The sequence below is a fragment of the Apodemus sylvaticus genome, chromosome 5 (genome assembly GCF_947179515.1).
Source record: "Apodemus sylvaticus chromosome 5, mApoSyl1.1, whole genome shotgun sequence".
Taxonomy (NCBI): domain Eukaryota; kingdom Metazoa; phylum Chordata; class Mammalia; order Rodentia; family Muridae; genus Apodemus; species Apodemus sylvaticus.
The window spans coordinates 95405853-95422832 of record NC_067476.1 but is presented as its reverse complement, the minus strand read 5'-3'; the positions used below and the strand labels follow the sequence as shown (position 1 = coordinate 95422832).

The following is a 16980-nucleotide window of genomic DNA, read 5'->3' as shown; positions in this document are numbered from 1 at the left end:
ATTATATATACTGTATAAAAGAAATATTGATTTTTAAAATCATTAAATTGAGCTATTATTAAATAGCTCAAGACTTTTGCTTAAAGAATCTTTCAATATGTACATAGTATATATTTCTATGTATACATACATACATAGTTGCAGTTGCTAACTCTTTATATAAGAAATCTAAGCATAAAGAGTATTATGATTTTTATTTTCAGGTGTTTATTAACATTAAATAGGTGAAAGTGATTGTAAAGTTTGACACATATATGTCATCTAACTTAAAGGATAAATTTTGAGTTACCAGTGATCCCATGAATAATTTCTTCCCTAATATCTACCATAATTTCTTTTGATTGCTAATCTTTTGGAAAAGGGACATGAAAAGACAGACAATTCCACCTGAAATTCCTTATCTCAATAATTCAATCCTACTTTACATTGTTTCTACAGAATTCAACTCATTTGAGTGGAACAGTGTATCTGCTCCCCTATCACATCCCTTACTACCTGCCTCTCCCTAGCAGTCAGAGTCTACAGTGGTCATAGGTAGTTTTCTCTGTTTTATCATTTCTCAGAAAGACATGAATTTTCATGGTGACAAAATGTTTGACTTCCAATAGCAAATTAGTCTGCTACACGTATCTCTAGAAGAATGTCTTCCCATCATTTTGGGATGGTTTACATAAAGATGCATTGGTAGACTGAATGATGAGTTAAAAATTGGGACTTCTAGTCATACTTTACTATTGCCCTGCCCTCAGGCCCTTGTCTTTAAGAGGAGTCAAAGGGAAGCGCTCTTCTGAATTGTAGATAGATGGAAAATGGCAGTAAATTACACTTGATGATATCCCCAAGAAAGTGGATAAAGTTGGGGCTTAAGAAAGAATGTAAATGTTGACCAGAACTGACTTCTATATCTGCAATTTCTCATGTGCTTTGGGCAGCTGGAGTGGTAGTAACATCAGGTGGGGCCAGGCTTTCCGACTCCGGCATCTCACCACAGGCCACTACCTGGCCCTGACAGAAGACCAAGGCCTTCTTCTACAAGACCGAGGAAAATCCGACACCAAGTCCACAGCCTTCTCCTTCCGAGCATCCAAGGTAAGACACTATGGATGAACTCTGAGAGTCACGGGAGTCCTCCTGGTAGCTCTCTGACTGAGAAGAAAGGAGACTGAAACAGTGAAATACCAGCCTGGCCTCTGACAATGATGTTCTTCTCTCTTTTGAGAAAGGCCTCCTGAAAGAACATCATCCAGGGTGAAGGATAACATCTCTAAGATGAGACTAGGGACTCTTAGAAAACACAGGATCATCAGAGTAAACAACATTACTCACAGGCTAAAGGAAACTATAATTGATTGGTATGGTCTATATAGTTTTTAACAACTTGTTTGTGTGCTTTGTTCTCCCATAAATCAATGAAGGCATCAGGTTCAAACTATATTTATTTAAAGTAATGAAGGAAATATTAAAGATTCAGACACAATTCTGGATACATTATTACCTCCAAGCATTGGTAGTACAGGGTTACAAGCACATCCTCATCTTTTTCTCATTTCTTAGCTTTGACCTGTCCACTCAAATTTTCACCAAGAATGGGTCCTCAGGTACTTATGTTAACTCCAAGTGAAAAGGCTTGTCACTGATGTGCATATAAATAACTACCTTTTTAAATTTCTAGTGTTTAATCAGGTTGGGGCTCTGCCTAGCTGAAAGCTGGGTGCGGCTGGAGCCAGGATTGCATGCTGAGCTACCTTCTGATGGACAGTTGGATGCACCGCCATTTACAGTTGTTCTGAAAAGATCATCCGAGCATAACAAGGGCTCAGCACAGATGTATGCATAGCTATCAGGACGTCTGGTCCTCTGAGAAGACAGCCCACTCTCTCCTTTGGGAACTTCATCTCTAGTTTCATTCTTCTTTGCATTTTCCCAGAAATAGGTTTTGAGTTCTGTTCTCAACATGTTTTCTGTGAAGGGTTATTGATGGTTCTGTCTCAGAGAGGTCTGAAACAGCTGACTTTTCTATGGGATATCTGTAATTCCTCTACCCCTTCACGGTTCTATGATTTGCCCTTTAAGACAGAGAAACACTTTGGCATAAAGGTATTATTTTTCACATAAAAATTAAGGTTTTTTTCACATCTATATTTAAATCATTAAAAAATAACCAAGATTAGAGCTTGAAGAGATAACTCCACAGTTAAAAACACATACTACTCTTTCAGGGATATGAGATTGTTACCCAGGACACACATCCATGGGCATTTGCACTAAAATGTCCATACCCACATACAGATGTGCACACATGCACATAAATAGCATAAATCTTTAATAATCATGGGCTTCATGCCCATTTCTTACTAAGCGCACTTCAGATTGCTCCCCTCCATGGAGGCACACTGGTTACGTGGATTTATCCTCTGTGGTGGCGCACTGGTTCTGTGGATTCATACATGTCTTTCCTTTTACCATCAGTCCTTTTTACTTAGGATTCCTAACTTGAGGATTTTATATTTATGGCTATTTGGCAATTAGTCTGCCTACCAGGAAGTGGTTTATGGCACTCCAACTTTCTAAAATAATAGATTAAAAAAACAGAGAAGTATAAGTGGCAGTGGGCAGAACCCCTTTCTCCTTTGAGATATGGGATGTTGAATGAGGGGATCAGCAGATGGGGCGGTGGAGGAAGAAGATAGAGATTGAGAAGGGATGCATGGTAGCTGATGACATATTAAGTCCCTTTCTGAGAAGGCCAGCTTGGCTCTTTCCTATCTGCGCTTTCTGCCTCTGTTTCCCCATCCTTCTGTATGTCTATGTACTTGACTAGAAAAATGACTGCAAGTCCTTGCTGCTCCATTTACACAAAGGAATCAGGTAACCTCCCAGGCAGCTGGCAAGATCCTGCTCCCAGAGAACCCTTCCATTGAATTTCTTCTTTCCTAGCTTAGCAAGGGTCCACAATGTGCTACAGTTTCTGAGGTAAGTTAGACAGACTCGGAGCACCCTAGGACCTTGATAACATGCCTCTCGCTGGCACCACCTCTGGCCTCTGAATACATTTCATCGTCTCAAAGCCCATCATTTATCTCTCCAAGTCCCTCCATCTCCATGTACAAGGAGGCTAGCACCCGGAGTATAAAAAGCCACTGTGGTTCTGTGGAAATGAGCAGCTTAACACAACTAGACATAAAGGCTGCCCTGTGCAATTGGCAGCATGCTCACATTTTTTTCTGGAGTCCCTGTATTATAGGTTTTAAATAACTCTGAATTCATCTGTACTCAGCCCAGTTACCTTCATTTCCATTATAAAAGAACCAAAATTGAAAGGACTTCAGCTCCATAGCAGGACACATATGGATGTGTTCCCACAGGAAATTGGGGCTCCCTTTGAGATGTAGTGTGGGAGGAACATTCAGAATCTTAGACTGTGAATCTACACACACGCACACACACACACGAGAGAGAGAGAGAGAGAGAGAGAGAGCGAGAGAGAGAGAGAGAGAGAGAGAGCGAGAGAGAGAGAGAGAGACCATGTGGTGAGCACTCAGCTCTGCCATACCCTATGGAAATAGCTATGGGAGAAGAGCACTCAAGGTTCCCTGGCTTTCCAGGACCTCCACATGGCCCCCAACTGGGGAGGTGGTTGCTATGATCTTCCTACCATATGCTTTGGTGAGCTTCTTGTCATTGGACAGAAGACACAGGGGATTGAATCTCTCCATCTCTCTATAGTACATGGGTATGGACTACTTAGTTCTTTCCTGTTATATATGTTAGTGAATAGAGCAGACAGAGGACAGCATTTCAGGGTCTAAATGCTTCCAGAGGAGTTTGGGATACGTCAGAAAAAGGTAGAGACCAAGAGTCATATTCTGCGAGAAAGGAGTTGGGGAGAAATTGGAGACCTCACCTGGCCTTTTCTGTAATTGGATAGTCTGGTAATAGAAAAAGAGGTCCTCAGGAGTAGTAGTATTTGGGCTTCAGACACATGCTGTTAAAAGACACTGATCTGGGCCTCTTTGACTTGTAATTATAAGCTTCTCATCCTCTCATTTGAAATAAAGTTGCATTAGTCTGCAAGAGCTATCACTACAGCAAGGAACCATAAACACTTGCCAGTACCTAACATCCTTATCAAGCACAAGATTGGAGGCAGGTAGGTGCTCCTGGGGTTGTGTATGCTGAGGGATTAGAGTGTGAGCCTGGCTGGCATGATGACACAGGAATATAATCCTCACTACTCAAAAGGTTGGGATAGAAGGACAATACATTAAAGGCCTACCTTGGCTGCAGATTAAGTTGAAGACTAGCCTAGTGAATTTAACATGACTGTGTAATAAAAGAAAAAAAAGACTGTAGACAAAGTTCAGTGGTAGCATATTTGCCTAGCATGTGTAAGGCCCTGGGTTCAAGCCATAGTGTCATATAAAAATGAAAAACAGCTGGGGCTGAGCATAGTGGTATATACCTTTAACCCCAACACTCAGGAGTCAGAGACAGGAGTTTGAAGTGAGCCTTCTCTGTATAATAAGCTCCAGAACAGCCAGGGCTATACAAAGAGACTCTGACTAAACAAACAAACAAACAAGAAACTAGGACGTGACTACATCTTGCTCAAAGATGATCACATCCTAGCTCCAAATGCAGTTAGTGGCCTAAGCCTAGTTCTGGTGAGTCTAACTGAGGTCTTTGAGTAAGCTGTATGAACCACGTAGAATAAAGAACAGAATATGATCTTGATATAGGTACCCACACTTCAACAAGATTATTCACATCAAAGTAGAGGTTCTTGTGTATGTCATTACCTCTAAAATGTAGCACTCCAATATTATTCTGAAACTGGAATATATAACATCATATCACACCACTTTACCATTGTCCAATTCTAGACTTGACTCCCACCTGCACTTAGGCCTGGAAAGTAGTTAATAACCCATTTGGACTTCATTTGGAGTCTGTCATAAAGATTCGTTTAGATCTGCCTACCCCTTCATTGTGCTTCGTACTACATTCCTGTAATTCTTGTTATAACCAACATACTATATGTTTATCAGTCTTAGAACATTTTTTTCTCATGCCCAAACTTTTTCTGTATCATTCTTTGGTCTCTACACATCACCACCAGTGAGGTCGTTCTTACTCTTCTAGAAAAGTATCAGGTGCAGCTTATGAGAAAAAAAATGCTGTTTGTGCTTCCAATGGACAGTTCCATTGATGGAAAGCATACATATCCCCCATTTGATGTTTCTGTATTCCAGCATCTCAGTGGATGCTGTGTTAAAAATACAGTTGGAAATGGCCAAGGACTATATAAATGTACTCTTAAGAGTCCACAGTGAAACCCATTTCAGTCTAACCTCCATCATCTTTGTAGCAGCGTCTGTCTTCCTTGTGTAATCATTTTGCTATCATCTCGTTCCTGCATGCACTCAATGAGGGAGATTCATTTTATTTTGAACATCTAAGTCAAATTTCTATGAATTTGATTTCCCATCATTTTCCTGAGGCTTGACATTGCAAGGCCATCCCCTAAGGATTGTCAGATAATGTGATTTAATATTTACTCTGGCATGGCAAATGCTATTTAGATGTCATGCTTCAATGTCAGCTTACAGCACTGCATTCCTTTCAGGAAAGGTTGAATTAGTAATATTAAAGCAGGCTTTATTATGTGTAGCCATGTATTCTATGGCCTCTCTATACATACTTGCAATAAGCAGTCTGGAAATGATGGAGACAGACTCTCACATTTTGCCTATTTGTATAGGGGCAGACAACTATCATTGTTCCCACTTGGAGGAAATTTTTGCTCAGTAGCAATTTGGAAAACAATGATCAAATAACTGTTGCATATTAAGTATTGTATTTTTGCTCTGTATTGTAATAAATATTAATATTAATTGGGCGTTTCTACCCCACCTTTGATTATTTAGTTTCTAGATAAAAGACACAAAACCTTTATATTTTTAATAAGCCAAAGACAGCATTAGAGCTGGGTAGATATCAACCCTCTGTGGCTCTTTTGTCTACTTCCTGTAAATAACTTTGTTCTATTTGGACCACTCTTACTCCAACAAGACAGCCCTCATGGCCATGGTTTTATGATCCCTCACCCCAAAGTATCCTTCCCTCTCTCTTCACTCTCCTCTCTTTCTCTCTCCTAGTAGTCTCTGCTTCAGAACCCAAGCCTGAGAACTAAAGCCCCACCTACCTCTCTTTGCCCAGCTACTGGTTGAAGGTGTCTTTATTGATCAATCAGGGATAACTTGGGGGAGGCGGTCAATGTTACATAGCATCACTTGGTTCACGTGAGGATTTCCTCATCCTTGGAGCCAATATTTAGCATTACAATAAATACTAAAAGACCAAACCTCAACAGCTCCTCCTACTTTTCATTTGCTCTTTAATTCATCAGCCTGCAAGCACCTCCAAACAAAGGGACAGCTAGGCTCCTAGTACATAGGCCAATGGGCATAGTGAAGTTTGGGTTCTATCAGTGACCCTGTTTTCTCTGACTGTTTCTTCATAAAGTCATCAGATGGAAAAGAAAAGGACACAGGCATTTCCAATCCATAGTTCATGTGGCAGTGAACAGCTATGATTGTGGCTCAATGCACAAAAAAGTGAACTTGCTTAAAACATCATAAGGGTTTGGGTCTTTGTCTTATTTTGTGATTGAATTGCATGATTCTCAAGGGTAGCCTTTGTAGATGACAATTCTCTGTCACCATGTCAGAAAGTTGGACACAGGTGGTAGAGCAAAGGAAGGAAAAAGGAGAAAACAAGCAAATGATCCAAATATCTAGAGGCACCATCATGTACTGCCCAGTCACTTTGAATCTGAAAACTACAAAGGATTTAGACTTCTCTAATGGATGTTTTCCCAAGCCTTTGTTGTTCAAAGTGAACCAAATAGAGGCAGTCAAGGAAAACCACAGCCTGTGAAGTGGGAGAAATCTGGATTTGAACCTTGATGCTGCCATTTGCTGTTCAACCTCCATATGATATGTCTTTTTATAAAAATAAGGATAAAGAAGTACATTTCGAAGGATTATTTTGAGAATTAAAGGAGACCAGAAAGGTGACCTCAGAAGCTGTACTTTTTAATCCATGAAGTGGAAGTTGGGTTGCTGACCTGAGGCTGGTGTTCCAAAGATGAAAATAGAAATATGGGCTTTTTCTTGGGAAGTGTGCTTCCCTGCTGAGACAGATGGGCCTACTCCCTTACATGCTGTGACCTGCTGAAGGACAGCTTTGCCTTCCCACTTAACAGAAGCTTTGTCACCAGCCCACGGCCCTCTGAGATCTTTGCAGCATCCTACAGGCTATACTTCTTTGTAAGGCAATATTAAGACCTCTTATTCTAGCTGAGATGTTCATGAGAGGACTGTATTGGTATAGTGAGCCCAAAGCTAATTCCTCACAGTTTCTGGAGGGACCAGTAGAACACAGACCAACAGAAGAGGGCTTCCCCCATCACCTGTTAATGGGTTCCATTGGCCTTTCTCTTTCTCTGAAATATTTTGGATGCTTACAATGTATGTTCAAAATATATTTTTATAACATCCATGGACACACATAATTTAATTGTGTTAAGTTATAACACACTCACTCTAATACATGTGAATGGGAAGCTCTTTCAGACATCTTCCTACATATTATTGCCATAACTTGCAGCTCACCCATCCCCAGTCATACTGCATCTACCTTTCTCACTAACACTGAAGTGATTACTCTAATATGCAGGCTTTGCATTCACTGTATCAACTCTCCATAAGACAGATACCAACCGATGCTAGGAAGGCTGCACTAAACAGAACTGGATTACTTTTGCAGATGATAATGATATTGTTTGACTTCTTCTGTGGGACTTACAATCCTGAAAGCTTCTGTTTAACTTCTAGGAGATACAGTATTTGTCTGAAGGCATCTTTTCCTGCAGAAAGCCTGTTAACATTAGGGTTTTTGAAAAGCATGGACCTGTAGGGTGGTACCCTTAGTCATTACATTTTATCAACTTCTCTGCTTGTTTTCTCATCTTACCAGAATGCCATCCCCTTCTAGAGCCCCAATTGCTCTGGTGTGAATGTGGCCTCTAAAGGGTTCTTATATTAGAATTATATCCCTATATATTGAGAAATTAAGAGGATAAAAACTTGGAGAGATAGCTCAGCAGTGAAAGGCCCTTACTGCTCTTACAGAAGAGTCCGGTTCCGTTCTCAACACCCTCAAGGTGGCTCATGACCATCTTCAACTCCGGTTCTGGGGTGGAGATCTGATGTCCTCTTAAGGCTTCTGCAAGTTCTGCACACATATACAGTATATCTAGATAAGTTCAGGCAAAACAGTCATATTCATAAAATAAAAATAAATGACATTTAAAATAAAAGATTGTGGAAACAGTTTCACTAGACTGTTTAGTGATGAGGTGTTTGAAGTTGGTTGAGATTGAAAAATGTCACCAGAATGGATATGGTGGATATTGGTGGCTTTATAAGAAAAGTGACAAAGACCAGACCAAGCCCCAGTTGTCCTTTGAATGCATACCATGTCACTGATTTTTGTATATAACTTCTAAAGTTTGTATAAACCCAAAGCTTTTCTCGTAAAGTAAGAGTATGTATTTCAACCATTTCTTTATATTGGCTTTTAAATAGATAAGACACTGATCTAATTAATTACTTATCTATGCTAAAAGAAAAGCTATTCAAATAAATCTGTTAAAAAGGGTTTGGACAATCATACCTGGTTTAGATTCTTGTTTTTTACTTCCTAGCTATGTGGCTTGGAGGAAGCTGTTGAACCAATACAGGTCTCAGTTTATCCTGAATAAAGTGAGATGAACCAATACAGGTCTTGGTTTATCCTGAATAAAGTGAGTTGGTAAAAAGCAGTGTGTCCATTGAAAGGGATAGAGAAAATGTCTGTAGAGATATATTACTAATGTTACTTTGTAAGCACAGCACTTTGGGTGTTGGTATTGTTGCAGAAGACTCAGCAAAATACCTGAGTTGTAGTAGGCACTGAGAAGATATTACTTCTAGAGAATAGCCATTTAATCATGTAAGCCAAATGCTAATGTGTCATGTGTGCTTATGTGTGTTTGCTGGATAGTTGTCAATGTAGAAAATAATGTTTATTGCCTTTCAACAGGCGTCAGGACAAGTAACCTGTTTCTTCTCAAAATCATCAATGACAGGCAAAGATGATATCAATATACAAATATGGAAATTGAATATTTGCTGAACAATAAAACAAATTGTTTGAAATCCATTTTAAGCAGAGCACAGAACTGAATGGAAAAGCAAATTCCATTCTCTTTGAGAAAGCCTTTCTTTCCCAGGGAAATAGCTCCAGTGCCAACAAAGGTCTCTCCCATGCATTCAAATGTAGATTTTCTCATTAGCAGAACTGATAAAGCTGTGGTCTGGGAAGTGATTGGCTTTGAAACTATACTTTGTTACAGTTCTGAAAACTCAAGGATGTGCCAAACCACATACGGCTAGTCAGAAAGTGCCCACAAGAAAAACCTGGCAAGGAGATGTCTTAGGGTTTCTGTTGGCTTTGCTAAACACCATGACAAAAAGGCACTTAGCAAGAAAAGAGGTTACCTAACCTGCAGGTCCATCATTGGGGAAGGCAGGGCAGGAACTCAATCAAAACCTGGAGAAAATAGCTGAAGCTGAGAACAATGAGGAATGCTTCTACTGGCTTCCTCTTTAAGGCTTGCTCAGCCAGCTCTCTTACCATACCAGGACCACCTTCCTATGTTAGCACTCATAGTTAGGTAGGCCCTCCCTCATCAACCATTACTTTTAAAAGATTCCCCAAAGGCCAATCTGGTGGGGACATTTTCTCACTTGAGGTTCCCTCTTCTCACATGACTGTAGTTTGTGTCAAGTTTACATAAAACTAGCTAGCACAGGGAGAAAGAATCTTTTTGTGGTCCCCATAGAAAGTGATTGGGTGGGAAGGATAAGCAGGTTTCAAGTGGGTGAATTTGAATAGTTTCAGCAGGTTCCAAAACACAAGACTCATAACAGGATAGTACTTGGCCCTGATGGCTAAAATGAGGGGATAGTGGCCTAGAGTATGTCAACGCTATAAAGGGTTGGATTGGTTTATGGCCTCTGGACTATTGGCTTGCATGTGAAAGGAGTGCCTCTAGGCCAGCCTTCTGCTGTCTGTAGGAGTCAGCTGGTCCTAAGTAAGGTCCTACAGGGACTATGAGACTAGAAAGGCCAGAGGTGTCTCTTGGCTCTGGGTGTGGGAAGGGCTTCTTTGTTGCCCTGTGTTCTTTCCTTGCTGGTTAGTCACATGCTATTGGAGGGAGGCATGAGAAGGAAGTTCTGGGATAAAGAGTTTTTTATTCTCACAAGTGCTAGCATTGGAAAGCCAGGCCACTCATCAAAGCACCACTATCCATCAGGAGGCCTGAGCTGGGGGTGGCAGGGGAGGGGGAAACATGGAGGGTAACATGTTACTTTACTGGAGTTTCCATAGACAAAGACAGTTGCTAATTGGAGTAGTTTCTGCATGTTTTAAGCAGTAAAGGTGTCCCTAGCTACCTGTAGCTGACTTTGGGATGACAAAGCAAAGAGAAATTGCCTCCTGAGGCATACAGGCCCATGTAGAGGAGGTCTGGTTCTAGATTGTTCAGTGTGTATGTAGCAAGTATGCTGTAGAGACTTTTGGTATGTGTTGAAAGAAAAGAAAATACAGCCTAACTCCAGCCTTCTAAGGAGCCCCAAACACTTCACATTCCAGAGCCCACCCTTTGTTCAGAGCTAGGCAAAAAGGCCTTGAATAGATGATCCTGGCCCCACAAGGTAACTGGAAATGAGCTAAGCTTATCTTGTTTCTGTAAACTGCTTACGCCATTACCCCTATTCAGGGGTTCATGCAGCTATAGACTCCAAGAAAATAGGAAACTAATTGGTCCACTGAGCGCGGGCTCCGATAATTTAAACTGATTGGCCTAAAAACTATGGAGTGGTACAAATCGATTGGCTCGCATTTTGTGGGCTCTTCATACTAAGAAATGATTGGTTTGTCATTCACGGGCTTTGTTGTAAACTTATAAAAGCTGTCGCAACTCGGAGTCCACAGTCCTCTACCCCTGTGTGGTGTACGGTTGTGGAACCCAGAATTCTGGAATAAAGAAATTCTCATGTTGTTGCATCGAGACCATTTCTCACAAGTGATTTGGGTGTTGCCTTTCTAGGCATGGGGTATTGGGGCACCCTTGGGTTTTGGGGGTCTTACAGTGTAAGAATTCCAGGTCTCTCCTTACTTAGATAACTTTCCAAGGTATCAAATACAAAAATATGAAGAAAATGCTAGGATACAAATGATACCATTGAAAAACTGCAGTGACAGGTGATTCAAGTGATAATGTCAATAAAATCCCAAAGAAAGGGGATATTTGGTACATCAAGATAAGCTCCCAGAGCTGTGTCACAACTCCATGGTGAAGCACTTGCCAAGAATGTGGGGAGCCCTGGGTTGGACCCCCAACCCTGAAAATGAAAAAGCCATTGCTCATAAACCAGTTTTGTTAAGGCTTGTGTTACATAAGAAATAGATTACATTCTCTTAGAACTTGGGAACAGAAAGAAGGCAATTAGGGTAGCCCTGCTGCTCTTCGAAAGTGCCATTTCTAGCAACAGGGCAATTGCATCTGAGGCTACTGCTACCATCATTCCTCCATAATTCCTCAAAATGCTGTGAATTGCTGGGTGGGTTGAGTAGGTTTCATGTTTGCTGACATAGTCTGATATCTGGATTTTCTTGTTGTTATTCTTCTTCTAAATGAGAAGCAGCCACCACGGTGACCACCCGATAACTTTGGAAGACTGCTGTTTTGTAAAAGCAAGGTCACAGACACTCTACAGAGAATGGTGGCTTGTTTGTTTCAGTGACTGTAGGAGATGGATCTTCCTATTTTGTTTTGGAAAAGACATATTTAATTAAACAAAAAAAGAGAGAAAATAAATTGCTAGTTGAGGCTATGTATTATTTTTACTAGGAGTTTTAAAAATCAGTGTAATTACCATATTTAACAGCTGTCTTTGTATTATTTCTATTTTAGTGTATTGACTATAGTTAGAGAATAGGCAACAGATAAAAATGTTGACATAAAAGTCCTGTTACTGGCTGGAACATATATAGGACTGTGAATATTTCTGTTATGAAAATCAGATGTGCATTGTTTTATAGAATGGATGCATTCTTGACCGATTGCCTATATAGAAAGCCCTGATATATCAAAGTCTGTTTTCCCATCTGTGTATGTTACAAAATCAGAAACTTGTTTCTTTTGAATTTGTTCATTTTGAGAAATAAGGTATTTTTTAATATTCCAGGCAATGTCTCAGCACACATTTAAAATAAAGAATTTTCTTATGAAATATTAATACCACTCAAATTAATATATTATGTGTGCATAAAGTAGCTGGTTTTCATTTTATGAAAGTCTGAAGGAAAAGAAGATCTAAAGTAGAAAAATGCATATGAACAGCGAGATCACACGGCTTTGAACACACATGAACAGAGAAGTCACTCAGCTTTACCTGTACCTCACACTGTGTTCCAGAAGTCACATAGGTGCTGTGCTCTCTGTTAAGAATCCACAATTAATTGCTCTGATTCCTTTCATAAATGTGTTACGAGATGCTAAGTGCTTCTTAGAGGGATGAGGCAATGCTGAGATGCAGCAGCTACACTAGCTCTCCTCACAGGTGAAATGGCCTCTCAAGGAGGAATCAAAGGCCGAGTCCCATTTAGACAAATGGAAGAAACACAGATGCCAGAGATGGATATTTTTAGTTTTAAGCTTTTCCTCTGTTCAGACATATCCAATGTATGTTGACCACATCCTCCTCTTCCCATCTCCTACTTCAGTCATGACTCCACCCTCACTCACTTTCCTAACTTCCTGTCCTCATTTTCAATTTTAATTTGTTTATTTCATAGAGGTAGACTTTTTTTTTTTTTTTTTTTTTTTTACTTTTGAAATTATATTTATTTTGAGTGTCTGGACATGGCCATGCCATGGCATGCTTGTGGAGGCTAAAGAACAACTTTTTTTTTTTTTTTTTTTTTTTTTTTTTTTTTTATTTGATATAATTTATTTACATTTCAAATGATTTCCCCTTTTCTAGCCCCCCCCCCACTCCCCGAAAGTCCCGTAAGCCCCCTTCTCTTCCCCTGTCCTCCCTCCCACCCCTTCCCAGTTCCCCGTTCTGGTTTTGCCAAATACTGTTTCACTGAGTCTTTCCAGAACCAGGGACCACTCCTGCTTTCTTCTTGTATCTCATTTGATGTGTGGATTATGTTTTGGGTATTCCAGTTTTCTAGGTTAATAACCACTTATTAGTGAGTGCATACCATGATTCACCTTTTGAGTCTGGGTTACCTCACTTAGTATGATGTTCTCTAGCTCCATCCATTTGCCTAAGAATTTCATGAATTCATTGTTTCTAATGGCTGAATAGTACTCCATTGTGTAGATATACCACATTTTTTGTATCCACTCTTCTGTTGAGGGATACCTGGGTTCTTTCCAGCATCTGGCAATTATAAATAGGGCTGCTATGAACATAGTAGAGCATGTATCCTTATTACATGGTGGGGAATCCTCTGGGTATATGCCCAGGAGTGGTATAGCAGGATCTTCTGGAAGTGAGGTGCCCAGTTTTCGGAGGAACCGCCAGACTGCTTTCCAGAGTGGTTGTACCAATTTGCAACCCCACCAGCAGTGGAGGAGTGTTCCTCTTTCTCCGCACCCTCTCCAACACCTGCTGTCTCCTGAATTTTTAATCTTAGCCATTCTGACTGGTGTAAGATGAAATCTTAGGGTTGTTTTGATTTGCATTTCCCTAATGACTAATGAAGTGGAGCATTTTTTAAGATGCTTCTCCGCCATCCGAAGTTCTTCAGGTGAGAATTCTTTGTTTAACTCTGTACCCCATTTTTTAATAGGGTTGTTCGGTTTTCTGGAGTCTAACTTCTTGAGTTCTTTATATATATTGGATATTAGCCCTCTATCTGATGTAGGATTGGTGAAGATCTTTTCCCAATTTGTTGGTTGCCGATCTGTCCTCTTGATGGTGTCCTTTGCCTTACAGAAACTCTGTAACCTTATGAGGTCCCATTTGTCAATTCTTGCTCTTAGAGCATACGCTATTGGTGTTCTGTTCAGAAACTTTCTCCCTGTACCGATGTCCTCAAGGGTCTTCCCCAGTTTCTTTTCTATTAGCTTCAGAGTGTCTGGCTTTATGTGGAGGTCCTTGATCCATTTGGATTTGAGCTTAGTACAAGGAGACAAGGATGGATCAATTCGCATTCTTCTGCATGCTGACCTCCAAAGAACTCCACTAGAGAGCTCCTACAGCTGATAAACAACTTCAGCAAAGTGGCAGGTTACAAAATCAACTCAAGCAAATCAGTGGCCTTCCTATACTCAAAGGATAAGCAGGCTGAGAAAGAAATTAGGGAAATGACCCCCTTCACAATAGCCACAAACAGTATAAAGTATCTTGGGGTGACTCTTACCAAACATGCGAAAGATCTGTATGGCAAGAACTTCAAGACTCTGAAGAAGGAAATGGAAGAAGACCTCAAAAAATGGGAAAACCTCCCATGCTCATGGATCGGTAGAATCAATATAGTTAAAATGGCCATTTTGCCTAAAGCACTATACAGATTCAATGCAATACCCATCAAAATCCCAACTCAATTCTTCACAGAGTTAGAAAGAGCAATTATCAAATTCATCTGGAACAACAAAAAACCCAGGATAGCTAAAACTATTCTCAGCAACAAAAGAAAATCTGGGGGAATCAGTATCCCTGACCTCAAGCAATACTACAGAGCAATAGTGTTAAAAACTGCATGGTATTGGTACAGTGACAGGCAGGAGGATCAATGGAACAGGATTGAAGATCCAGAAATGAACCCACACACCTATGGCCACTTGATCCTCGACAAAGAGGCTGAAAACATCCAATGGAAAAAAGATAGCCTTTTCAACAAATGGTGCTGGTTCAACTGGAGGTAGACTTTTTTTAAAAAAAGATTTATTTATTTTCTGTATGTGAATACACTGTCACTCTCTTCAGACTCACTAGAATAGGGCATCAGATCCCATTACAGATGGGACTATGTGATTGCTGGAAATTGAACTCAGGACCTCTGGAAGAACAGTCAGTTCTCTTAACCACTGATCTATCTCTCCAGCCCCAGAGGTAGACTTTTTATTTCATTATATTTTATTGGAAAAATATCTTTTCATACAATATATATTCTGATTTAGGTTTTCCCTTCCCTAACTCCTCCCTGTCCCTGACCTCTCTGCTGCGTTCTGACTTTACTCCTTGGGTGACCTTGGGCAAATTATTTCTTTCATTTTTTTTTCATCTGTAGAATTAGGACAATATTAGGACAATATTTGTAGCTCAATCTGAAGCTTTGTTATAAGAGTACTACCTGAACCTGTAAAGCACTTAAAGTCAGTGCTGAGCACAGTAAGGACTCACTATACATGAGGCCCATCATTACAAAGAAGAAGACTGTTGTTGTAATCATAGGGAATAGCATGTCACATGTTTTCATTCTGCAAAAATTCAAAGTGCTGCCTAGTTAACAGCTTTTACGACTGAGCAAGTCAATGCAATGTAGTAAAAAGAAATGGAGATAGACTATGGCCACATAGAATAAAACCAGAGAGGCCTTAATTGATGAGGAAAGGAACAAAGTTACTATGCATCATGTGACAGACACATTGGGTTGTCACAGGATGCCTACCTAGACCATATGCCCTCTTTCCATAATAGAGAACAGGTAGGGAAACCGAGGGCACTGAAGAATGGAACTGACTGTGAGCACAACAAGGTGGCCCTGTGTCACCTTTCTGCTCACTTTGAACACTACCTGAAAAGGCTGCAGGAAGGAAAGGCTCACAGTTTCAGAGTTTTCACAGTCCCAGTTGGGGAGCTATGGACCCTCACTGGCCAACAGCTGTAAAAGAGGTGACTCATTCCTGGCACTGAGCTTTTCATTTGTTAGCTGGTGTCTAGTAAGGACATTGTCACCCTAGTTAAATATTCTCATATTCTCTCTCTCTCTCTCTCTCTCTCTCTCTCTCTCTCTTTTCCTCCCTCCCCATCCCCATGTGTGTGTATGTGTGGTGTATATGCATGCACATACATATATATATATATATATATATATATATATATATATATATGAATTGCTTACAAAATAGTAGATTTCCATATGATTTTTCAAAGGGTCTTTAGTCCCATTTCTCCCTCTTCATATTCTCTACTGCCCTTTCATCCCTAACTCTAACTTAACCCTTCCTCCACTATTTTCCTTTAACCCTTTATACCACTGAATTCTACCTCTGCTCCCTTTAAATTTCCCCCATGCCTCTCACTAATATGACCTCTATATGTATTCAAAATGAAATAAACATATCATAAGATCCAAAACTGACATCCACACATGAGAGATTTGTCTTTCTGGATCTAGGTGATTTCATTCAGAATGATTGTTTCCAGCTCCACCTACTGAGCATTTCGTAATTTTATTTTTTAAGAGCTGAATAATATTCCATTGTATAAAAATATCACTTTTTCATTATTCGCTCATTGGTCTACAGACACTTACATTGTTTCCATTTCCTAGCTGTTGTGATAATTATGTTAACAGATGGTGTTTTAAGCTCCTAAATTGTGGCATTTGTGGAAAATAAGCATTTAAATTATGGAAGATTTCAATTACTGAAAATGAGTTAACTGACCACTTAAAAGTTACTTGGTAACATTATCTATGTTAGGCTGAGGGAAGTACACATATAATAGAGAAACATATAAAATCAGAATAAGGAACCTACCAACTGCTTCATTTTCCGTGGTTATACATATCCCTGAGGTGGCCAAAGCTTCAATGCACTGGTTTTACAATTAACAACAGATAAGG

At 40.0% G+C, this 16980-nt stretch overlaps 1 protein-coding gene across 1 annotated transcript in view; it reads left to right on the top strand.

Moving 5' to 3' along the window:
* Positions 1-16980, top strand: part of Ryr3 (ryanodine receptor 3) — a 410215-nt gene that overhangs the window by 87660 nt on the left and 305575 nt on the right. The window contains 1 exon segment of the mRNA XM_052181674.1: positions 933-1089. Coding sequence (XP_052037634.1) covers positions 933-1089 — 157 coding nt within the window.